At 43.5% G+C, this 25,863-nt stretch overlaps 1 protein-coding gene across 1 annotated transcript in view; it reads left to right on the forward strand.

Annotated features, from left to right (window-relative positions):
* Nucleotides 1-2,463: 2,463 nt before the first annotated feature.
* Nucleotides 2,464-25,863, forward strand: part of PGM5 (phosphoglucomutase 5) — a 194,989-nt gene continuing 171,589 nt past the window's right edge. Inside the window, exons 1-2 of the mRNA XM_078062323.1 lie at nt 2,464-2,777; nt 21,741-21,903. Of these exons, the coding sequence (XP_077918449.1) occupies nt 2,517-2,777; nt 21,741-21,903 (424 nt within the window). The 5' untranslated portion in view covers nt 2,464-2,516. The remainder of the gene's footprint in view (nt 2,778-21,740; nt 21,904-25,863) is intronic.

Here is a 25,863-nt window from a genome sequence, read left to right on the forward strand (position 1 = left end):
GAGTAACTCCAAAGACACTGTGGGGTCTGGCTATGTGGTGGGGCACATTGCCTTGAGCTGGACCAGAGTCTTTGGGAATATGGGGATTAGAACCAAGGGAAGAGGTTTTCCTCTTGGCTGGTAAAACCGTAAAAGCTTGTCTGAGATGTGCATGCCTTGTCCTTAGCCCTGTGGAAGGGGCTGGGCTTTGGTAGGAGAAACAATGTTGGAGGTGGAGAGATGGAAGAGTAGATCTTCTGGTCACCTTTGAGGCTTGGACACTGAGCCCTTCTCTTCTTTATTGGAGCAGAGGATTTACTACCTTCTCTTCTGGGAATGATACTGCCCTTCCTTGCAAAAGAAAATGTTATTAGACAGTGATTTAAAAACCCCTACGCCATAGGGATATACACAGATCCTTAGAAGTGTTGAGGTTCTGTCTGTTGGGTGCTGCAGGGGAATGGGCTCTTGAGGGCCCAAGGAGAAAGTGGAGGTAAAAACAAAAACAAAAATATATTAAAAAAACCACAATGACAACCCAACTTTAGTGTTTAAGAGGATAGCTAAAAAGTCCCAACAGGATTCTGTTGGTGGCTTCAGTAGTTTCCCCATCACACTTCAATGATATTAATAAAAACAAGAATTCGGACTGACTGCAAATGCCATCTTACCCACTCCCTTGATCTCCCAGAAAGCCTCCCTTTTCTCATCTGTAAAATGGGAATGATATGAATGCCATTTCTTCTTCTTTTGTTTGAGTCTCCAAAGAGAAAACAGATGCAAAGCCTTTTGTCAACTGCAAAACAGCATGTAAGTGTGAGCTCCTATTCACACTCATCTTACTGTGATCAAACACTTTCTTTTTTTTTTTTTTTAAAGATTTTTTATTTATTTATTTGAGAGAGAGAGAATGAGAGAGAGCAAGCACATGTGGGGGGGAGGGTCAGAGGGAGAAGCAGACTCCCCGCCGAGCAGGGAGCCCGATGCGGGACTCGATCCAGGGACTCCAGGATCATGACCTGAGCCGAAGGCAGTCGCTTAACCAACTGAGCCACCCAGGCGCCCGATCAAACACTTTCTAACCCTGCAGCAAGTCAAGTTTGGTCCCAGCAAGTGGAGGGTACTTGGGGGGAGGAGAAGCAGATTTCAGGACAGTCACCTTAGTGGGTGCAAAAATGCTTGGAGGGTGAAAGGTGATAGAAACAAAAAAACAAATAACAGTTGTTTCTTCCCTCTTTGGATTTTATCCTTTTGGTCCATTCTCTCTTCACTTCTGTTTTCTATGGAATATTTCTTGGTTTTGGGTTTTAGATGGACTTCATGGAAACAAGGCAGAACATCCCTAGCCCCTGCAGGATGAGAAGACACATGGAAGGGACACAGAAGAGTTCCTGGTACCCTGTCCTTGTTGAATTTGAGTTTATTCATTCATTCCCGGTAGGATATTAAACAGGGCTTTACCCTTCTCCTATTGAAAATGATCGATCTGGGCAGGAGCTCTGCAGTGTAGACAAATACAGTGTGGGGCCAGCCTGTTTCTAAGCATGAGCTGGGCTAGGGAGGGTGAGAGGAGTAAGAAGAATAAAGAAATACGTGTCTGTGTTGCTGTTGTTGCAACCACCACAACAAACGGGGAAAAAAAGTTTCCACGCTGCAGATCTCTCTGCCTTGAGCCCAGGGAAAAGTGTGGATGGCTGGGTGGGATTGAAGGGCTGGATTGAAGGGCCTGACAGTCTGTGATTGAAGGGCCTGACAGTCTGTGATTCCCTGCAACAAATGGTAGTGGTGGGGTGTGTACTCACACACACAGACACACATGCAATGCTCAGCCTCCAATTTCAGCACTGGCAGAAGATAACAATTCTCAGTTCGCCTTTCCAGGGTTATTTTTGGCTGGGGCTGTTCGCTGGTGGCAAAAGTTTCAGCCCCCTCCCAACTCCCTCCCTCGTCCTTGTTCAAAAGAGAAACTTGGGCTTGTTAACGGCTCACTTGCAGGGAGACCCGGAGACAGGGCTGCGGTGGGAGGGGAGAGGGAGTGGGGGTCTGGGAGAGGTCCACAAATCCTGCTCAAGCTCTCACCCCCGCCCCCCCGGGCTGTTTTCTAGCAGGGGGTGTGCTCCCGGAGAGAAGCGATTGCTGGGGAAGGCTGGGGCCAGGCGCGCGAGCAGGGTTGCCGGGGTCGGGCTAGCCGGCCCTGGGAGCGGGCTCTGGGACACCCCGAAAGTGAGTCCAGCTGGGGCCCAGATCCTGCCGGCGCCTCGGGCCATCCGGCTGGAGAGGGAGTTGGGCGGGAGCAAACTTTCTGGGAAGGTAGAGGCCGAACTCTGCCGGGGCGGCGCGGAGAGGGAGGACTGTCGGTGCCGCGGGAGGGCGCAGGGCGCAGGGCGCGGGCCGGCTGCGGAGGGGGCCGGGGCCGGGGCGCGAGGCGGAGCCCGGGCGCGCAGCCAAGCCGGTGGGGGGCGGGGGGGGGGTGGCCCGGCGGGCTGCAGATTCCCTCCGGCTCCCGGGAGCCGCGGCAGGACCGGCCAGTAGGCGCCATGGAGGGGAGCCCCATCCCGGTGCTGACGGTGCCCACCGTGCCCTACGAGGACCAGCGGCCGGCCGGCGGCGGGGGGCTGCGGCGGCCCACCGGCCTCTTCGAGGGCCAGCGCAACTACCTGCCCAACTTCATCCAGAGCGTGCTGTCGTCCATCGACCTGCGCGACCGCCAGGGCTGCACCATGGTGGTGGGCAGCGACGGCAGGTACTTCAGCAGGACGGCCACCGAGATCGTGGTGCAGATGGCCGCGGCCAACGGGGTGAGTGACCTGCCCCGGCCGACCCTCGCCTCCCGCCGCGCCGCCGCCGTCCGCGGGCCCCGCCCTGCCCCCTCCAGCCTGCCGCCCCCCTCCCCCGCCCGGCGGCCGACCCCCATCCCCACCCCCCACCGCCACCCTGGCCCCTGGCTCTCCCAGGTCCTCTCCTCCCGGGTCCCCGAAAGGCCTTCAAGGTTCCGCCTCGAGGGAACCTGCCACATCGCCCTGAGCCCTTCCCGGCTCTCTGCCCACCTCCCGCACCTGCCCGCGTTCCTTTTGGGCCTTCTCTTCCACAACCCTTTAAAACTATCTGTTCTGACCGCATTCACTACCCTCCCTCCCCCCACTTCTTTCCTAAGCTACCAACATAGTGGTTCCCCCCCTTCCTTCTTTTTTCTCCTGTGTCCTATTTGCAGTTCTCTTCTTCCCCCCTAAATTTTGGCTCTGCCAGATTTAACAGTAGTGTTGTCTCAAACACACGCGTGCGTGTACACACACACACACACACACCATTCCAGTGTGGATCCCTGACATGTTTGGCAAGTGTAGACCCTAAAGATTTTTAATATACGTGGGTCGTTAACCCAGTGGAATTACTTCACTATTAATCTGATTGGGGTAGGGCTGGGGTGGAGATCACTTTGATGGCATACAGCCTGGGCTCTCAGTGGTGTGTGTGTGTGTGTGTGTGTGTGTGTGTGTGTATTTCAGTGATCTGAAATGAGACTTGCCATGCCTTTCTTAAAGCAATTCCTAACTTCTCTGCAAGAGGCTCTTTGGTGGTTGACAGCATTTTGTACCTCTTCTCCCTTTCAGTTTTCATCCTCAGTTCCTCTCTCTTCTCCCACGACCTCTGCAGACCTTGGGTTTTTCTCCTTCTCCCTCCTTCCTTTCTATCCTACAACTAGAAACCCCTTCTGGCATCATCCTGTACCCCCGTGTCCTCCTTCCCAAATTCCGCAGCCTCTGCGGACTTCTGCAAGAGGGAGACCTCACTTCAGGGGTCTTTGTGGGAAATGTCTAAAAGAGTCATTTCAGCCTTGTTCATACAGTCAGATCCCCACACATAGTACATTTAAGCGGAATCCCTACAGATCTATAAATGAGTGCGAACATTGAAAAAAAGTGAAACTAAACAACTGTCTGGCTTGTGGATTCTCTTTCTCCTACCTGAGCCCCTCCTTTTAATTGTCTTCCTTCCTTTCTTTCTTTTTGTTTTTCAGTCTTTGGTATTGTCCATGCTCCATGTTTGTCTACTCTGATTCCCCTCTCTCAGTGTTTTAGGGGTGGGGAAAGTGGATTTTTTTCCCTAAATAAAATAACCCAAAAGCAATTGGGAGAAAAGCGCCGAGGGGTGACATGGGTGGTGGAGCTGGGATTTCCAACCCCAGCGGATGATACGGCTGTTGATACAGGACCTGTATTTCTCTCTGGCTCCTTACTTGGGCTTGATAAAAGTTGGCTTGAATCAGGGAGTTGGAGAGAGGTTGACAAATGGTCTTTTACTCTTGTCTGACAAAGCTGTTCCCGTGGAGTGATGGAGAATAAGGAGCCTTGGGAGAGCTGGGGCAGCCCTCATACTCCTTCCTGGGCCAATTTTTCCAGCGAGTGAGAGAAACATCCACTTATTTATTGTGGGTGAGGATATTTTTGAAGCTACGGTTGTCGATTTGCATGGGCAAGGTATTATTATGCTTTCTTATTTCTTGGCACACGTTCCCATGAAGACTCTTCATCTTGTTACTTCAATGGGTCTTCTCTGATAAATACATTTTATTAGCTTTAAGGGTGGAGTTTATTTTAGGAGATAGTTAGCATGTTAATAAATGGTTAAAATAGAGCCATGCTTAACCTCACGGTTGTTACAAGGACAGAATGACAAGTCCTAATCCACCCAGAATCACCATCTCTTCAATAATCTGAAAGTATTACTTCTAGAATGGGTGGGTGTGGGTGAAGGGAATGGTCAACATTTATCAAAGTTTCAGGCAGCAAGTTTTAACTAGTCTTTTCCTCATTTTGTTCATCTTCTTGAGGGCTTTTTGCTCAAGCAAGTGAACAATCAGAAGGCTGGCTTCAGGAGAAAAGGGGTTTACCGTGAGCAAAATTGGTCTTGAATGATGGCAAATTAATGGGAATGCACTTGTCTCCTGACTTGGCCTGCAGAGTTACACTCAGGAATGAGGACCTTTGATTCCAAAAACTTTGCCCCTCTTGATTTCCCATTGGGTATTCATAAATGGGCTAGAAAAACAGTAGAAAAATAGAATTTATTTTCTTTGAACTGACTTGAATCTGAGTGGGTGGGCTGCCTCTCTGTATCTGAAAAATCTTGGTTTTGATAGAAAAAGTTAATTTTACTAAGCAGTTTAATATAACAAAATATAGTTGCTCTTTGATTATATAATTGCTAGAGGAGAAGTTTGAAATTTCCAAAATGATGAACTGCACTACTTACATTTTAATATATCATAGAGTTTGAAATAGATTCTCAGACATATACCCTGTACAATTTGGGATAAAAAAATTTTTATTGTAAAATTATGAAAATTTCAAACTTTCAGAAAAGTGGAGAGAATAGATAAATGACATCCATATGCCCATACCCTAGGCTGTTAACTTTTTCCTATATTTGTTTCATCTTTTTTGAGAGCTAAAGTATTTTAAAGTATATTTTAAAAATGACATTTTATCCCTAAATTCAGTATGGATCTCTAAAAACCAAGAATAATTTTCTTGATAGTTACAATATCATTATCATCCCGAACAAAATAAAAAAGGATTTCTTCACTTATTACCCAGTCCACCTTCAGATTTCCTCAATTATTCTGAAATGTCTTTTATAGCTGTTTTTTCAAACTAGTTTCTTCTAATCAAGGAATACATGTTGCATTTGGTTATATCTTAAATCTCCTTTAACCTAGAAAATATCTCCCTCTTTATTTTTATTCTTTGTTAATGAAATTAACTTACTGAAGAGGCTAGGTCGATTGGTTGTGCTGTAGAATGCCCCCGTCTGCTCCCCATTTCTGAAATTTTCTGATTTTTTTTTAATGGTGTCATTTAACTTTTCATTATATTCCGTGTGTGTGTATGTGTGTGTGTGTGTGTGTGTGTGTGTGTGTGTGTGTAAGTAGAAATTAGTTCTAAAGTCTTAATTAGATTCATGCTCAACAATTTTTTTTTTTGGAAGACTATTTTGTAGGCGATGATGTATATTCATATTGTATCGTGTCAGGAAACAATCTCCGGATGACCGGTTGTTCATGATACTGAGATGATTATAGAGCTGTTGTGGTGATTGCCTCTGTTTTCCAGGCTTTTCCCCCTCGGAACAGGCCAGTAGCCTGTGGGGCGAGGTTTGTACCATGTGAATATCTAGTTCCAGTCAAACTTTACTCAGTGGTTTAGCATCCTGGCTTGAGTAGATTATTTCATTAGCGGTTTCAAAATGATTTTTGAATCCTCTAATTCCATCTACATGCTTCAGCTAGCATTTTTCTAAAAACTGGGCATTTTCCTCACGATTGGGCTCTCCCGTAATATAGTTCCTTCTAGAAAAGCAGAATATATGTTTATTTCTCTCCCTTTTTAAATTACCAATTTTCAGAGTCAGGATTTGGTGAAATAGCCACTTCCACTGTTGACACATGAATTTGTTTGGCTTTGCTTTTGCTCTTTTGAGTATCACTGTGGACTCCTGAATTTTTATATAATCCATTTCAATGGATTTGTAAGTAAGTGAGAAGACATTTTTACCTGTTTTTGTAATTTTTATATGGCTGTGTGAACTTATTTAAAAAGTCTCCAGAAGTATTTTTATTCTGACTGTGTCATAACATACAGGGCAAAAGAAAAATAACTACTAAGTATGAGAGTAAATAGCATCATTTAAATGAATTGCAAAACTTAGTTTGTTACTAATTTAAACTTAGTTTGTAAGTAAGTGATTTTTTTATCCTATTTCTTTTTATTATTATTATTATGTTATGTTAATCACCATATCCTATTTCTTTTTCCATCTGCTTCAGATACTCTTCAGGGGTTTAGATCCTCTAGGTATCAATTTATTTTACTCTCTTAAAGATTTCAAGAGCTAAATGTAAATAATGGCTACATTATGAATAAACACCTTTGCCTTTTTCTGGGTGAATCCGTCTGTGACTAAGGGCATCTCTCTCTTTCTCCTCTTTGTTCTAATCTTTTTTAAGTCCTAAAATATCTTTAATATTGGACAGATGGCAGCACTATGTCTGCCTGAGATGTTTCAGACTTTTTCTAAAGTCTTCTGTCTCTGGAGATGACACTATATATCATCACTGTCCGATAGAACTTTTAGAACTTTTTGAGATGATGGAAAGGTTCTGTAATCTATCCTAGCCACTAGCCACATGTGATTATCAAACACTCGAAATGTACCAAGTGTGACTGAAGAACTGAATCTTGTATTTTATTTAATTTTAATTAATTAAAATTTAAGTTTAAATCACTGTAAGTGATTAAGAGCTATCATACTGGATAGCACAGCTCTATAATTTAGCATTTAAAATGTGGAATTTTTTTTTTTTTATGGATCCAGACTGTTACATCCAAAAGCAACTGTAAGTTAAATAAAGGTCAGTCACCAAACACTACAAATGCATATTTGGCAAACCCAAACCAGATTTCTTCATGTGATAACCACACTCTCTTTTGACTTGAGCCCGGGAGACAATGAGGTATGGTAGACAAAGCACTGTATCAGCAGCTGGAAGGCTCGCTTCCTTTTCCTAGCTCTGCCATACAAGTTGCCCAGCAAATGCTTCAGCCTCTGGAAGTACCTAGAAACCACTTGTTTCCTCATCTATAAATTGGGTATGAGAGCATGGCTGCGTTATCCTGGGAATCAAATGAAAGTGTTATGTAACATCCATAGCTTTAAGAAACGTAAGGGAATATTATTATGGTCAACTGAATATATCTCACAAAATAATGATTTGACTGCATGTATTGAATAAAACAACTTATAGCTCCGTTGCAAGTTTTAGCCAAGAGAAAATCCATTTGTTGATTAGCCTCACACTATGCTGGCCATATGATGATCAGCAATGGTAATAATCATATTAGCGTACAGTTCAGCTTACAGAATCAGTTCAGCTTACAAGAACTTCTCAATGCCTTGTGAAATCTTTTAGAGGTGGGGGTCGAAGTACAATGGTATGAAGAAGGCTGGGTCAGCATGGGACTTCGGTGTGCCTTCCAGATGGGTGCTTGTACCAGTCGTGTTTGATTCCAGTGGGCCATGCAAAGGTGGTTGTTCCAAAGAGTGGGAGTGCACTTGCCCTGACATTGACTAGAGCCATCTGAGGAACAAATTTTGATGTGGTCCCAAAGAAAAGGAGCATAGATTTGGAAGGGAGGCAGAGTGGAATATGGCGGTGTGTGGGATGTAGGGAGGGAAGAAGTAGGCAGCAAGAGGGGGAAGCCTGTGTTTCAACATATACGGCTTCTTTACTGGGATGGATCTGGAGTTCTGGGATTGGCTGGCTTCAGGTCTTGTCTCCAGAGGGGAAAAAGAACTGGGTGGTGATTGTTCTGTATTTTCTACTGGTGTTCACTACGGAATAGGTGAATGGAATGAGTTACTATGGCCCAGACATTAAGAAGGGCAGGCTTGTAATATACAAGAAAGCCCTAAAGAGCTTGTCATAACTTTCTCTCGCTTCCCTTCCCAAATCCCCATCCCTGGATTGTGGAAATGGGAAATCTATTATATGAGCAATAGCCAATTTTAGGGTGCCCTTGGTTCCATCTATCTCCCTGTTCAGTTAGCTCATTCTTGAATCTTTTAGCCTCAAGTCGTCATTCACTTTTTTTATGGGGAAGGAAAAGGAATGGGAGAGGTTTTAAGAACAGCTGGGCCCTCCCAGTTGCTGGGGTGGGTTATTTTAAGCTTTGTTTAATGTGCCCAGAGACCCAGATGACATTTTTAACTAAGCTGTGTTATTAAATCTTGTGATAAAGCATAATGATGTTTATTGAAAAGACAGACACACATCAGCAACATTATGTGTGAAACTTGCCTGAAGAATTTTCTATAAAACATCTGTTCTCTTTGAGCCCTTCGTGAACTCTGGAGGTTTGATAGTTTCTGTACAGACTTGAGGGATAGAAGTTGGAACCTAATTTTGAGGAAACTAAGCATAGGTATTGACTTCCCTAACCTTACCCTTCATGTTTTCGGCCCTGGCCACTCTTCTGTTCGACAAGAGTAACGTAAACAAATACGGGGATAGGATTTGAACAGGATTATTTGAAATAATAGGCAGGGGGGAAAAAAGGTCGGAATTTCCCAGGGATCTTTAAATTGAAGGTAGAAAACTCAATGTCCTTTGTTAGCCTATGGCTTTGACAGTTAATTGCAAACACTCAAGATTTGGCCAATATGCCTCTAATGTTTATACTTGTGGAGCCAAAGGAAAACTTTAGGTCCTTTCATCTGATTTGACTCCCACTAGTTGTGAATAAGAGGATATCTAGAATATACACAAGACTTGTTAAAATCCACATTTTCTGAATCTTTAAATATCTTTCATGTCCTACATTTTTAGTCATGGTCAAATTTTGGAGTACTGCTTGTATTTGTACGAAGAGAAAATTTTCAGGAAATTCAAAGAAATCCTTCTTCTTGGCATCAAATCACAGAAATTGTTCTTTCCCTTTCCAAGTTTCTGGTTATAGGTGTTTTGTAATGTAATATTTAATTATTGCCTTTCTTTTGTTTTCCTCCAATAAGAGTCCTCTTTTGTAGCTAGGGTTATCTAGTTGTATATTTAAGGCTTTCTAATGGGAAGAGAAAAGAAGTTGAAATCAGAGGGCCAGAGTTCATAACAAATGGTTAATATCTACACCATATGAAAAGCTTTTCCAAATCAGTAAAGAATTCAAAAAATTCAAAAGAAATATTGTCAACTACAACAACGAACATATGAAAAGGAGATCGTCCTCATTAATAACCGAAAAAATATAAACAAAAACAATCCATCAATTTGAAAAAAATTGAAAGTACTCAGAGTTGGTGTGAATGTTTGAAAATTGTCATGTGAATGGAAGTTAAATCAATAGAACTTTTTGTCCAGGCATTTTAGCTGTATGTATCAAAATTAATCGAGTACTTGTCTAATAATCCACCAATCCCTTAACCTGAGAATCTATCCTGTAAATTTCCTAATACAAATGTGGAAATGTCTACATACAAGAATACTCGCCACAGCATTTTGCAAAAGAAAATCTTGGAAACAGTTTACATGTTCAATAGTAGAGAACGGGTACCTAATTGTATGACACAAGCATACCACTGAGGCATTAAAACCCGTAAACAAAGGAGGTGGATCTATATGGTACATGAAAAAGGTATGAATGATAGTTTGTTCAGTGAAACAAAGCAATTAGTAGATTAAGAAGAATATAGTTCCAACTTCTATCCCTCGTCTCTATAGAAACTATCAAACTTCCAGAGTTCACAGAGGGCTCAAAGAGAAGAGTTGTTTTATAGGAAATTCTTTAGGCAAGTTTCACACATAATGTTGCTGATGTGTGTCTGTCTTTTCAATAAACACCATTATGCTTTATCACAAGACTTAATAAAGCAGCTTAGTTAAAAATGTCATCTGGGTCTCTGGCCACATTAAACAAATCTATAATGTAGGCATAGAAAATAGGGTTGGAAGAACATACTCTAGTTAACAGTTAACAGTGAATACATCTGTGGTGTGTGTATGGTAGGGGGTATGGGTATGTGGTTGTGTATGGTGGGGAAGGAGAATCCTTTCTCTTTCTACTTCATATACTTCTCTTTATTAAATACTTGTACATGTGTATGCATTGCTCTGATGATTAAACACACCAGGAAAAAATAATAAAGAAAAAAGGAGGAGGTCTGGATTTGAATCCCAGTACTACCGTTTGCAACTTGTATGATCGCAGAAAAGTCTCGTGGCTTTCTGGGGTTGGTCTCCTCATTTATACAAATAGGGAAAGTAAAACCACTTGCCCCCACATCTTCCATGTTTGTTGGGAGGATTATAATCAATTGTTTTATTTATTCTCATAAGACAATTATTACCAAGCTCTTTTCCTCTGATTAGAATAAGAGGACCTGGGGGGCGCCTGGGTGGCTCAGTCGGTTAAGCGTCTGCCTTCGGCTCAGGTCATGATCCCAGTGTCCTGGGATCGAGTCCCACATCGGGCTCCCTGCTCTGTGGGGAGCCTGCTTCTCCCTTTCCTCCCCACTTGTGCTCTCTCTCTCACTATCTCTTTCTCTCTCTCTCAAATAAATAAAATCTTAAAAAAAAAAAAAAAAAAAGAATAAGAGGACCTGGGCGTATGTGCTTTGTAGTCTCGGTAGCTTTACTGACCAGAAGGTGCCTGTTGATGTGGTGATCACAGTTGCTTTGGTAAGGCTTCCTCTTGACGTTTGTCTTTCTTCCATGCTGTGGGCTAAGGCTTGGGTGGTGACTGCTGAAGTCGCCATCCCATCCTTGCTCCTAGTGTGTGTGCATGTCTGTGCACATGCGTGTGCGCACACACACACACACTCGCTCATGCACACATACCCTGCCACAGTACTTGAGGTGACAACAGCTGCTCTGGCATAGACTTTAACTCCAAGGACTTTTTTTGCGGGGTCTGTGCATTATTTCCTGGTATGAATGAGCTGAATCAATGCCATGCTTTTCCACCTTAAACCTTTCTGAGGCTCCGGTTGCATTCAAGCGGACCCCACCCCCCCTACTGAAGCCAGATCTTAATCTGCTCATTTCATGAGGATTTTCAAGCCTAATGGACTGGGCCATATGAGAGATTACTGAGAGGAACAGAGCAAGCAGAGGCTAAGAGACTCCATGCTAATCTGCTGAGTTGTCTGAAAATGCACAGCTGCCGACGCTAGAGATGCATTAAAGTATTTTGTCAGGATGTTTGTCAGGGTGTCTGTTCCCGCAGCCTTGCTGAATGTTTGGTTCGGAGGCATAATCTTTTTTTGGACAGGATCTCCCAAATGTAAAGTGACAGATGCTAATGTGGAATATAATACAGAAAACCCAGCCCTGCTGTCATAAATAACGGTAAATTGTTTAATCTTGCTGAGTTGTAAATCTATTATTGCCAGAGGTCTTTAGTTCACTGGAACATAGTATGAGGAGTGGGGGCACTTAGCAAATGGGCAGTAATTGTTTCCCAACCAGACGGAAACCGGTCTGATGGAATTTATTTTAAAAGCCACATAAATGCATTTTAATTGATTGTGACAACTACTCGGGAAAAAACACATGGCTGTAGAGACTGAGTTTTTTTGGGGGGGAATATGTAGGCAATACACACACACATATATATTGCAGTATGTGTATATATATAAGTATATACACACACATATATATTCTATCTATAAAGATGCCAAAGATACTGAGTTTTTTGTTATATATATAGCTTTGTTTTATATATATATATGTATATATATATGTATATATATATTTCCTGTCTACCTATAAAGGTGCCAGATGGAAAGTGTTTTTAAACATTTAGAGGGTTTATCAAGTAGCATATGTATGTGTGCATGTGCACAGGATACCCCCTCCCCCAAATATATATCTTCTTCCCTGGATGTCTTCAACAGGAGAGTAGACCAGATGTCAGAAATGTTTGAAGACTACATAGAACCAAAGGAGGTGGCTAAGTGTTCCTAAATGACCAATGTTTCTAGGATAATAAATAGAATTGGGCTAGAGTTGGATGGGCCGATAGTAAGAAATATAAGTAGAAGAAATCATACTGTTCTAGGCGAGAATCTGTCTTGCAAGAGCAGCTCTCTGCAGTGAGCTCAACAACATGGGTAAGTTAGCAGGTTGGCATAGCATATCCTAGCAGATAGTACAAGTCAGAGGCGCAGATATGAAAATGAAATGATCCAGGTCAAGATGAGGGTACAGACCTGGTCCCGTCACTCCTTACCATGGACTTCAGCAGTTTCTCAGTGAGCAGGCTTGGTGGTTAAAGAAGAAAGAAGACATTGTATTTATGTAGGCATGTTATAACTAATTTGCTATTTCATTGTTGTCAAGCTATATTCAGTTTAATTTATTTCATAGCCTGTGTTTAGTACTCAAACATTTTTTAGTTTCACAAATAAAAACTTCAGGTAAAAGAACACTTTTTAAAAAATTTTATTTATTTTAAAGAGAGAGAGAAAGAGAGCATGCATGCATGCATGCAAATGGGGGAGGGAGGGGCAGAAGGGAAGGGAGAGAGAGACTCTCAAGAAGACTGCACTGAGCTCAGGGCCAGACATGGGGCTCGATCTCAGGACCCTGAGATCACGACCTGAGCCGAAACCAAGAGTCTGATGCTCAACCGACTGTGCCCCCCAGGTGCCCCAAAAAGCACTTTTATATTGGTCAGTAAATGATGCTACATTTAAATATTGGAAGACTATACATATGCTAAAATCACATTGTGGGAGAGTATTTAGTGACACAGAAACATAGACCAAGGGAAGGGCTGGATATATTAAGTGAAAGATGTAGATGACACAATAATCCCTTTTGTAAAAATATGGAAATATGTAAATGAAAGAGAGAGAGAGAGAAACAGAGATACCAAGACACAAAGGGTACACACATAATGTGAACAGTGCTCATTTTTAGATACAGAGATGACTTATTTTCTTCTTATGTGTGCTTCCTAAATGTCCAAAAAAGGAACATGTATGTATGTTTATATATATATTTGTAATTAGAAAACCACTGTAGGTTAGCAAAACAACAACAGATTCATTCAATGACTATGAATTAAGGAATTCATACTTAAGAATTAAGAAATGGCTCGAGGAAGAGGAAAGAAGGCAATGGAAGCTCCTGGAGTCTTTATTTGGTGCAAGACACTGAACTGGAGCTTGCTTACGTTACTTCTTCTCACCTCCCATCTTTTAGATAACAAACCCAAGACACAGAGGGATCTTGCCCGAAGTCACGTAGCAAATGGGGGAGGGAGGGGCAGAAGGGAAGGCCTTGGATCCTTGCCTGTTGGATATGAAAATCCCGGTTTATCTCAGGGCACTCAACTCTGCCTGCTTGACCCAGGTAGATCCAGTGGTTCCTCTGCAGGTCTTCAGTTGGGTTGAGCACCTCATAAAATAACAACAAACAGGTCCTTTCTTATTTCAGTGAGCCAAGTCCTATACATCAAGGCAAAGATTTCAGTATTTTCCAAGTGCTGAATTACCTAATTACTAGGAGGGACATAAGTTCTAATGTCACCACCCCCATTTTGCACCCGAGGAAAGCTCGATTGCCTGATCCTCAATGAGATATCCAGAATTGGTGAGTTGGTGGAGGAATAGAACTTGAGCCAAACTTCTGGGTGCCCATGACTTTTCTGCACCTGTTCAGATGTTAGGGGCCAAATGTCCTAACAATCCATCTTGGTTTGATTCTGGTGGACTCTCATCTCTCCTTCCAGCCCCGAAGTGTGTGTGTAAAGACTTCCAGGGGGACAGGAAGCTGAGGATGGGCTCAGTGGCTCCCATCTGGTCTCCATGTAACAAAGCATATAACTGCATCATTATCCATGTGCAAATGGAGAAGTCCCTTGATGTTTGGATAACCACATCCATGTCTTGAGTTTGTTATTTCTCAAAATTCCACTTAGCCATCTCCGGCTTACTCATGTGCAGCCCTGCACAAAGGCTGACACGCCCCTCTGACAGCTGGGACCAAGAGACCAAAGCCCTGCCATCATGGCGGCTTGGCTTTGGACTTGCTTTGTGGGTTTTGGTTTTTGTTTAACTATGAAGACAGGAAACAGGCATCTTTGTGTATATGGCTTTCTGTGCACTTTGGAGATGGCTGTGGTGGTGGTTGTGTGGTCCGCACAACACTCTGGGAACCATCAAGGAAGCTTCTGTTTATGGCTCTCTTCGCTCTCTGATTCACTTTGGAAATGACAGGGATATCACACAGTGAGTGGAGGATATTGGGGAATGTCATGCTTACTTTTCCTTGTCTCTCTTTGGGACTCTTTTTAAAAAAATGACTTATGTGAAGCTCAAAGGAAATCATAGGAGGGAAGTCATATTGAAGGGAGTTCACACATGAAAACAATCTTGCGTTCATTAGTGTTATGTTCCTGGGAGAAACTCATTTGGAGTAAAAAATCTGCCTCTACTCTGAGATCCTAGCCTGTGGGTTTCAACTGCCCATCACTGCTCTCTAGGACTTTGAGCTAATTAGAAACTGAACTCATTGCTAAATCTAATTTAGAAGACGAGTTTGTTAGTGTTCTGAAAGAGGGAGCCATGAGAAAGAAAATTATTATTTTTTTAAAGATTTATTTATTTATTTATTTATTTAGAGAGAGAAATTGGGGGGAGGGGCAGAGAGAATGAGAGAACCTCAAGCAGACTCCCCACTGAGCACAGAGCCCGAGGCAGGGGCTTGATCCTACGACCCTGAGATCATGACCTGAGCTGAAATCAAGAGTCAGATGCTTAACTGACTGAGCCACCGAGGTGCCCTGAGAAAGAAAATCATCTTAAAAATTAGCTGTATATGGCGCCGGGTGTAAAGAAATGGCCAGACTGGGAGAAAGCTTTCTGAGATAAAATGTTCTCTTTTCAGGACACTGGTCCGTGGCATGTGGAGGGCACACTGATTCCCATTCGGGGGTGGAGCAGTAATGATGCAGTCCAGGAGAGGTTGAAGCATCGGTGGGAGGTACCCACATCAGTTTAGGAGACTAGACACAGAGAGATGATTAAGTAAGGGCACCCTGGGCAATGTGGCTAATTGCACACTGGGCCCTGCTATATCCTCTCTTGCCCAAGCCTTTGGAAGTCCTGCCTGGGTAGGAACAAGCTCAAGCTGTGTCTGTCTGTGTATCTGTGTGTCTGGGAAAGCATGTGCCTCAGGTAGGTCTGCGGGCACCTGTGTGATAGTGCTCACGTGGCTTCCTGTGGATCCTGGGAGCCATACGTGTGTACCGCCTATTGCGTGTGTACGAGACAGTGCATTAGGGGCCCCCTCGCGCCTCATTGCCAGTGGGAACGGAAGGACATGTTCCCAGGAGCCGGTGCAGCCCACTCTGGTTCCCTTTCCTCCAGCCAAAGCCAGACCGAACAGGGATGGGAGTGGCGATTCCCCCAGTGCCCGCTGGGGGAGGGTCAGGGAGGGAGCCGCAGGACACCTTGATGTGGACCGCCCCCCGGCCCCCCCCACCCCCCCGCCTTGTGGTCTGGGTTTCACTCAGGAGTAAAAGTCAGACGCTGCCCGCTCCAATGCCCTAAACAAACGCAAGGCTAATTATGTAAGTAGATCATTTTCTTCTTGCAAGCTATCCTCTGCTGCACTGGCGGAGGTAGTATTTCTAGGACTTTTTTTGGAAAGTGAAATGGTAGCTTAAGGGATAACCTGCTGTCTAAAAGTGAATTTTAGTGGGTGGCTCAGTCAGTTAAGCGTCTGACTCTTGATTTCAGCTCAGGTCATGATCTCAGGGTCGTGCAATCAAACCCTGCCCCACGATCTGCACTCAGTGGGGAGTCTGCTTGAGACTCCCTCTCCCTCTGCCCCTCCCCCCACTCACCCACATGCTCTCTCCCTCTCCCTCTCACTCAAAATAAATAAATAAATCTTAAAAAAAAATGAATTTTAAATGTTCGAGGAGGGTGGGGCGCCTGGGTGGCTCAGTCAGTTAAGCCTCTGCCTTCAACTCAGGTCATAATACCAGCGTCCGGGGATCGAGTCCCGCATCAGGCTCTCTGCTCAGTGGGGAGTCTGCTTCTCCCTCTGCTTCTGCCCCTCCCCATGCTTGTGCTCTGTCTCTCTCTCAAATAAATACATAAAATCTTAAAAAAAAAAAAGTGTTCGAGGAGGATAATGGTAACTTATGTCGTGCTTAATTTCACAAAGGGTTTTTCTTTATGGGATCTCATCTTAAGATTCTCAGCTTTGCACATGAAGACAAGAAGCCTTAGAAAGGTGAAGTGATTTGTCCTCCTCTGGGGTAGAGGCAAGACTCACATCTAGATCTTTTAACTTTGAAATTGAGTGCTCTTTCTTTAAACAACAGGGCTTCCAAAGGTTATATTTCTTTTATCAGTTGCTAGAAGAAGGCCAGAAATCTGAAATCCAGCAGGGTCACACTTCCTCTGGGGGCTCTAAGGGTGAACCATTCCATGCCTGTTCTAGCTTCTGGTGTGGTGGCTGCCATATTCCTTGGCATTCCCTGGCTTGTGGCCACTTTACTCTGATCTCTGCCTCTGTCTTCACAGTGCTTCTTCTTCTGGGTGTATCTTCTCTTCTGTGCGTCCACTTCAGTAAGAACAAAGCTCTTCCCCTTCCACGATGGAAGTGGTCCCAATGCAATCAACCTGCAACCGGGGGATTAGCTGATCACCCCGGGAGTGGTGCCATATTAGGGACTCAGTTTTGGTTTCTGTTGGGTGCCCACTGGTGGCTGTAGCCAGGCTGGCCTTGGTGAGAGGAAATCCATGTTGCTGAGTCCATGTATAACCTCCCTCCTTGCCACCATGATCACTTTTTTCCTGAACGCATTGGTCAATGACAGGAGTGGCTACAGGGGAAGAAGGCTGATCAGTATTCACAGAATAGGTCATTCTACCCGCTTGATTCTTAAAATCATTCTCTGCTCAAATCCCCTTTTAGGGAGCATTTGCAGGGGATACAAATATCTTCATGGTTTTTCATGTCTAACTTTAGAAGCTCTATCACTTGCTCTCATGCAGCTCCTCCAGCCCTTATCATGCGTGAGATGTCCCGCAATTAAATTTATATACAGTGTTCAGCATTACCTCTTTTTTCTGGTAGTGGTGGGCTAATGAGCACACCTGCATAGGTAAAATTTCCAGATAACTAGAATTTAATCTTCTGTTAATCCTCCAATTATAACCAAAATGTTAAAGGTTGGCATTTTTTTTCAAGTATATTTTCTCACATTAACCTTTTTTTTTTTAAAAAAAAGATTTTTATTTATTTGACAGAGAGAGTCACAGTGAGAGAGGGAACACAGTGAGAGACAGAGTGGGAGAGCGAGAAGCAGGCCTCCCGCCGAGCAGAGCCCGATGTGGGGCTCGAGCAGGAAGCCCGATGTGGGACTCGATCCCAGGACTCTGGGATCATGACCTGAGCTAAAGGCAGACGCTTAACGACTGAGCCACCCAGGCGCCCCTCACATTAACCTTCTTCTTTTTTTTTTTTTTTAAAGATTTTATTTATTTATTTGAGAGAGAGAGAGTGAGAGCGAGCATGAGAGGGGAGAGGGTCAGAGGGAGAAGCAGACTCCCCACTGAGTGGGGAGCCCGATGTGGGACTCGATCCTGGGACTCCAGGATCACGACCTGAGCCGAAGGCAGTCGCTTAACCAACTGAGCCACCCAGGCGCCCACATTAACCTTCTTAAACAGAATATATATTACCTTTTCAAACAAGAAATAACTGAAATATAGTTAAGATAAAAAGTTGGTCTATAATCTCAACTACTTGATAAATAAATTGTATATATTTATTTCTACATTTTTTTCCAAGTCCTAGCCCCAAAGTGAATATAACTTTACATTGTGTGTGTGTGTGTGTTTTTAAGTAGGCTCCAGTGGAGCCTAACATGGAGCTTGAACTCACAATCTTGAGATCAAGACCTGAACTGAAATCAAGAGTCAGCTGCTTAACCGACTGAGCCACCCCGGCCCCCCCACCTTCCCCCTTCAAAGGTTGTTTCTTTACAAGCAATTCTTAAAAATGGGAGAGACAGAAAAATATGAACAAAGGTTACAAATATTTTTCAGATTCATGAACCTACAGACTTATTCCTTGAGGGCAGTGACTAAACCATATTTATTGCTGTATCTGTAGGGTCTTCAACATCACCTCTTTCATGGTAATCCTCAATAAGATGAGTTGAATGACTAAATAAATTTTAACAAGAGCATGTGGAACATAATTTATAATGGCTCTGGATAACAATATGAGTATAATTATTGTCCAATGTCTTTCCCATCTTGACAAATGACACCATCATCCCTTAAGTTATTAAAGGTAGAAATCTGGGAGTAGATTCTTTTCCTCACTGCCCTTGTATTAGTTGTTCATTGCTGTGCAAGAAATTATGACAAAACTTATGTCCTAACATGGCAACAAATATTTATTTTACTCACAGGAGATAGGTTGTTCTGACTTGGGGATTCTCATGAAGTCACAGTCACATGTTGGTGGGGGCTTTGTCATATGAACGTTTGGTGCAACTGGAGGATCCATTGCAAGATGGCCCACTCACACAGCTGGCAAGTTGCTGCTGGCTATTGGTAGGAGACCTCAGTTCCTCTCCCTTTGGGTGCCTATGCAGGGCTCCTTGTGTGTCTTCATGACAGAGTGGCTGGTCTCCCTCAGAGTCAACAATCCAAGACAGCAAGGTAGAAGCAACAGTGTCATTTATGGTCTCACCTTGGAAGTCATGCACTCTCAGTTCTACAGTGTTCTACTAATCACCAGTTCTGCCTTATTCAGTGTGGGACTTATTCAGAGGGGACTGCACGAAGGCACAAATACCAGAAGGCAAGGATCATTGGGGGCCATCTTGAAGGCTGGCTACCAGAGTTCCTCTCTTTTATATTTCATTCTACTATGTGTTCTTTTCATTCTCCTTCCAAAAAAGAGTCTCAAATAGAATCCCTTCTCTTCGTTTCTTCTGCCTCTAGCCTAGTCCAAGACACTGTCCACACTCGGCTCCACTATAATATTCTTCCATCTGATCTTCCTCTTTCGGCTCTTGTCACTCTAATGCATTTCTCACATAGCAGCCATTCATTCATTTTTTCGGTGAATTCATTCAACGTATTTATTGTGATCTTACTACAGACTAGATTTGTTCTAGGTTCTCAAAATATAACAGTGGATAAAACAAAGCCCTTAGAGCTTCTGTATAGCTGGGAAATAAGTAAATGAATAATATGGAAAATATTAGGTGGCAATATGTGTAATACAGAAGATTAAAACAGGGTAAAGGAAAGAGAGGAAAATAGGAAAATTAGGGATGTGTGGGTGTTGTGTTATATTGGTCAGCCAAGGGTGCTATGTCTGAGTAGTTGACATTGGGACAGAAACCCAAAGGATAGGAGAAGGAGGCATATGAATATCTGGGTAAGAGTGTCCAAAGCAGAGGAAAGAGCAAATGCAAAGGCCCTGATCACGCTTGATGTGTTTGAGGAACAGTAAACCAACCAATGTGGCTGGAGCCGAGGAGAGAGGGAAGTAGAGGATGCCAGGTAATGGGGGTCAGGTCATGCAGGGCCTCATAGAATATGATGATGACTTTGGCTTTACTTTGGGTTTGTCATTGACATATTTTGCTGACATGATATGACTTGCTTTCTGAAAAGATCATTTGGACTACTCATTTCTGTGATCTTTTAAAATGTAAATGATATCACATCACTTCCACTGCTTAAAACTCTTCAGTGAATTCCCATTGCACTTAAGATAAAAATCCAAGCTCCCTTAGCTATTATTTTATTATCATGTTTATTTTTATTATCAAAATTGACACCCCATTATTCTCTTTCACAGAACCCTGCCGATTTCCTTCCCAATACATATCGAACTAGTAAATATTATTATTAGGCTTATTTGTTTATGAACTGCCTCCTCCACTTGAAAATATGTACTCTGGGGATGTTGTGGGTCTTCCCATGCTAAATCATCCCCGGACTGCTTTGTTCTTGGAGCTCTTGTGTTTGCTCTTTGTACATTTTTTCCTGTATCTTCCTCATTTTCATATTTGGTCAGCACCTACTTCTAGCAATGCTGGAGTTGGTGCCAGAGGAATTTTGGTGTTGAGCTGGATGCTAGAGCTTAACTTGGTTTGTGGGATTACAGCACTACTTCTCACATTTTAATGGACAAATGAATTAGCTGGAAGGGGGGAGGGGATCTTGTTAAGGTACTTATTGATTCTTCCTCAGTGGGTCTTGAGTGGACCTTGAGGTTCTGCATTTCTACCAAGCTCATAGGTGATGGCCTTGCTGCTGATTCTTAACAAGGGGATTTGATCACCAAGCTTGGCTGAATGTGGAAATCACCTGTAGAGCTTTAAAGACTATGCAGCCTTGATTCTACCCCCAGATATTCCAATATAATTAGTCTGAGATGCAGTCTGAGTATTGGTAATTGTAGGGCTTCATTCGGATTCTGAATTGTCGTAACATTTGAGAACCACTGGATTGGATGACATTGGTCTCTATTTTAAGACAAAGCATACTGAGTAATACTCTGCAGGGCTGTGTGGCTTCCTTTTTTAAAGTCAATTTTGTAGCTCTAGAAAGACTCTGACCACACCCATGGATGACCTCCAGATCTCTGCCTGGAATGACTGGAGAGTTTTTTCTGGTGTCTCCAGCACATGTTGTCAGTGGCAGAAATAAAATTCTTGTCTTCATAAGAGTGGTCGTTCTGAGGGCAGTTAAATACACCCGCTGTATGACGAGGCTATAGTAAGCCAGGGCCCTCCGGTATGAGCTTGTCCTGAGGAAGAGAGAAGAAGGGGGTGAAGCAGAGAAGCACTCCATTTCTTTTTTCTTATAATTTCTAGCATGTTCACGTGTAGAGTTTCTAAGCCAGTAACAAACTCAGAACGTCTTGTGTAGTTCAAGCTAACCTTTTGGTCATCAAAAGCGGATGTTTCAAACTACTAAATATCAATGAGGCAGATCCAGTTTGCAGCTTGATAATTGACTGCTAGATGTGGGTGCCCCAAAGGTGTTGGAAAGACAATGCCAGAGCTCTCCTTCATCCCTTAACCTGAAGCCCACTCAGTTCCTTTTGTCAAGTGATTTACTGTGTGTTAACAGAGCCTGGGGCACTTCCCATTGAAATGCCTCTGATCCAATGTAACTGGATTGATTTTTTTTTTTTTTTTTGGCTGATCTAGATTGGACGACTGATTATTGGACAGAATGGCATCTTGTCGACACCTGCTGTTTCCTGCATCATCAGGAAGATCAAGGCAGCTGGTGGAATCATCCTAACAGCCAGCCATTGCCCTGGAGGACCAGGGGGAGAGTTTGGAGTGAAGTTCAATGTTGCCAATGGAGGTATGTGGCTTAGGATACGCCTTAATCATCCTGATTTCTGTCCTCTTACGTCATTGTAGTTTTATTTGTTAAAAAAGATTTATTTATTTGAGAGAGAGAGGGAGAGCATGTGTGAGAGCAGGGGGAGGGGCAGAGGGAGAGGGAGAGAGAGAATCTCAAGCAGACTCACACTGAGCATGGAGCCTGATGTGGACCTCGATCCCACAACCCTGAGATCAAGACCTGAGCCAAAACCAAGAGTCAGATGCTTAACTGACTGTGCCATCCATGTGCCTCAGCTATCATAGTCTTACAATGACCCTCTGATGGTAGACAAGCAAGGTGGAGGGGAAATGGCTCAGAAAGTTCCAGTGAGGAGCTGTATTAGTCAGGTTTCTCCAGAGGAACAGAACAGTAGGCTATATAGAGATTTATTATAAGGAACTGGCTGGGTTCTGGTTCAAGATGGTGACGTAGGAATATCCAGAACTCACCTCCTCTCATGGACACACTGAATCTACAGATATATAGACCAGTTTCCTCTGAAAAAACCCTAAAAACTAGCAGAGCAGCCCCTTTACACAGGGCAAATGAGAGGGAAACTGTCAAAGTGGGTAGGAGAGGCTGGGACACAACCTCACCATAAACCGCACTGCTGGCGAAATAATCCACCATCTGGAAAGAATGCAAAACCATGAGCTTCTCTCCGAGGAAGAAGGGGTCTGTACTCTACACTGGGTACTCCAGCTTTTAAGACTGACACCTATGGGGGGGGGGCGCGGAGCAAGATGGCGGAGGCGTAGGAGACCTGGATTTCGTCTGGTCCCAGGAATTCAGCTGGATAGGGATCAAACCATTCTGAACACCTACAAACTCAACAGGAGATCGAAGAGAAGAAGAGCAACAACTCTCTGAACAGAAAAGCAACCACTTTCTGGAAGGTAGGACGTGTGGAGAAGTGAATCCGAGGCGATATTCGGGAGGATAGACGGCGGGGGAGGGGCCTCCGTCGGCCGCTTCTGGCAAGTGATAGAGCCACGGAGCACAAAATCGGAACTTTTAGAAGTCTGCTCCGCTGAGGGACGTCACTCCGGTGGCTAAGCGGGGCTGGAACCCTCGCGGGACAGTGTGGTCTCAGGACCCTCGGGGTCACAGAAAGACCGGGGGTGCCTGAGTGCGGCACAGCTCCCAGGTATCGGAGCAGGGAAGCCGGCTGCAGAGACGGAGCCCAGGCGCGGGCTCTCAGCTCGGGGTGGCTATAAACCGTGATCCGCGGCACAGTCGGGCCACTGCTCCTCCAGCAGGGACCCAACAAGCGGCAGATCCGGGGAGACTCACCTTCTTCCCCCGGGAGGAGAGGCGCGGGAGCGCACCGCAGGGATCTGCTGGGTTTGGAGACTCCACCCGGGGTCGGGTGCCAGATAGAAAGGCGCGGTCACAGGCCGGGTGAGCACGGAGTGTGGCCGGAGACCGGGGAGACGGGAGTGACTGACGGCTTTTCTCTGGGGGCGCACTGAGGAGCAGGACCCCGAGTTCTCGGCTCCTCCGGGGCGGAGATTGGGAGGCCGCCATTTTCACTCTCCACCTCCAAAGCTGTACGGAAAGCTTGCAGGGAACAAAAGCTCCGGAGAGCAAACCCAAGCAGATTACTTAGCTGGACCGGGCAAGGGCGGGGCAATTCCGCCTCCGGCAAAGACATTTGGGAACCACGGCAACAGGCCCCTCCCCCAGAAGATCAGCGAGAACAGCCAGCCAAGACCAAGTTTACCGATCAATGAGAACGGCAGAACTCCAGCGCTAGGGGAATACTGCACATGGAATTCATGGCTTTTTTACCATGATTTTTTAGTCTTTCAAAGTTAATTTTTTCATTTGAATTTTTCTTTTTCCCTTTTTCAACCAACATCTTATCAATCCCTTTTTTAAAAAACATTTTTATTTTTCATTTTAGAGTCATATTCTATCCCTTCATAGTAGTTACCCTTATTTTTGGCATATAAATATAAGTTGTTCTGTCTTTAAAATTTTGAGATACAGTTTCTTCTAACAGATTAAAATATACTCTAAATCTATTGTGTATGGTTTTGTTCTACTCTCCTGCCTGATCACAGTCTCTCCCTTTTTTTTTCTTTTTTTCTTAAATCCTCTTCTTTCTTTTTTCAAACAACTTATCAATTCCTTTTGTAAAAAGGACAAACAAAAACTAAAGGAATTTGCAAACACGAAACCAGCCCTACAAGAAATATTGAAAGGGGTCCTCTAAGCAAAGAGAGAGCCTAAAACTAACATAGACCAGAAAGGAACAGAGACAATATACAGTAACAGTCACCTTACAGGCAATAGAATGGCACTAAATTCCTATCTTTCAATAGTTACCCTGAATGTAAATGGGCTAAATGCCTCAATCAAAAGACAGAGGCTATCAGATTGGATTAAAAAACAAGACCCATCGATATGCTGTCTGCAAGTGACTCATTTTAGACCCAAAGACACCCCCAGATTGAAAGTGAGGGGGTGGAAAACCATTTACCATGCTAATGGACACCAAAAGAAAGCTGGGGTGGCAATCCTTATATCAGACAAATTAGATTTTAAACCAAAGACTGTAATAAGAGATGAGGAAGGACACTATATCCTACTTAAAGGGTCTATCCAACAAGAAGATCTAACAATTGTAAATATCTATGCCCCTAACATGGGAGCAGCCAATTATATAAGGCAATTAATAACAAAAGCAAAGAAACACATTGACAACAATACAATAATAGTGGGGGACTTTAACACCCCCCTCACTGAAATGGACAGATCGTCTAAGCAAAAGATCAACAAGGAAATAAAGACTTTAAATGACACACTGGACCAAATGGACTTCACAGACATATTCAGAACATTCCATCCCAAAGCAACGGAATACACATTCTTCTCTAGTGCTCATGGAACATTCTCCAGAATCGATCACATCCTAGGTCATAAATCAGGTCTCAACCGGTACCAGAAGATTGGGATCATCCCCTGCATATTTTCAGACCACAATGCTTTGAAACTAGAACTCAATCACAAGAGGAAAGTCGGAAAGAACTCAAATACATGGAGGTTAAAGAGCATCCTACTAAAGAATAAATGGGTCAACCAGGAAATTAAAGAAGAATTAAAAAAATTCATGGAAACCAATGAGAGTGAAAACACAACTGTTCAAAATCTTTGGGATGCAGCAAAGGCAGTCCTAAGAGGAAAGTATATAGCAATACAAGTCTTTCTCAAGAAACAAGAAAGGTCTCAAGTACACAACCTAACCCTACACCTAAAGGAGCTGGAGAAAGAACAGCAAATAAAGCCTAAACCCAGCAGGAGAAGAGAAATAATAAAGATCAGAGCAGAAATCAATGAAATAGAAACCGAAAGAACAGATCAACGAAACTAGGAGCTGGTTCTTTGAAAGAATTAACAAGATTGATAAACCCCTGGCCGGACTTATCAAAAAGAAGAGAGAAAGGACCCAAATAAATAAAATCATGAATGAAAGAGGAGAGATCACAACCAACACCAAAGAAATACAAACAATTATAAGAACATATTATGAGCAACTATATGCCAGCAAATTAGATAACCTGGAAGAAATGGATGCATTCCTAGAGAGGTATCAACTACCAAAACTGAAAGAGGAAGAAATAGAAAACCTGAACAGACCTATAACCACTAAGGAAATTGAAGCAGTCATCAAAAATCTCCCAACAAACAAAAGCCCAGGGCCAGATGGCTTCCCAGGGGAATTCTACCAAACATTTAAAGAAGAATTAATACCTATTCTTCTGGAACTGTTCCAAAAAATAGAAATGGAAGGAAAACTTCCAAACTTGTTTTATGAGGCCACCATTACCTTGATCCCAAAACCAGACAAAGACCCCATCAAAAAGGAGAATTACAGACCAATATCCTTGATGAACATGGATGCAAAAATTCTCACCAAAATACTAGCCAAGT

Source organism: Halichoerus grypus, chromosome 14, assembly GCF_964656455.1.
Source record: "Halichoerus grypus chromosome 14, mHalGry1.hap1.1, whole genome shotgun sequence".
Classification (NCBI taxonomy): domain Eukaryota; kingdom Metazoa; phylum Chordata; class Mammalia; order Carnivora; family Phocidae; genus Halichoerus; species Halichoerus grypus.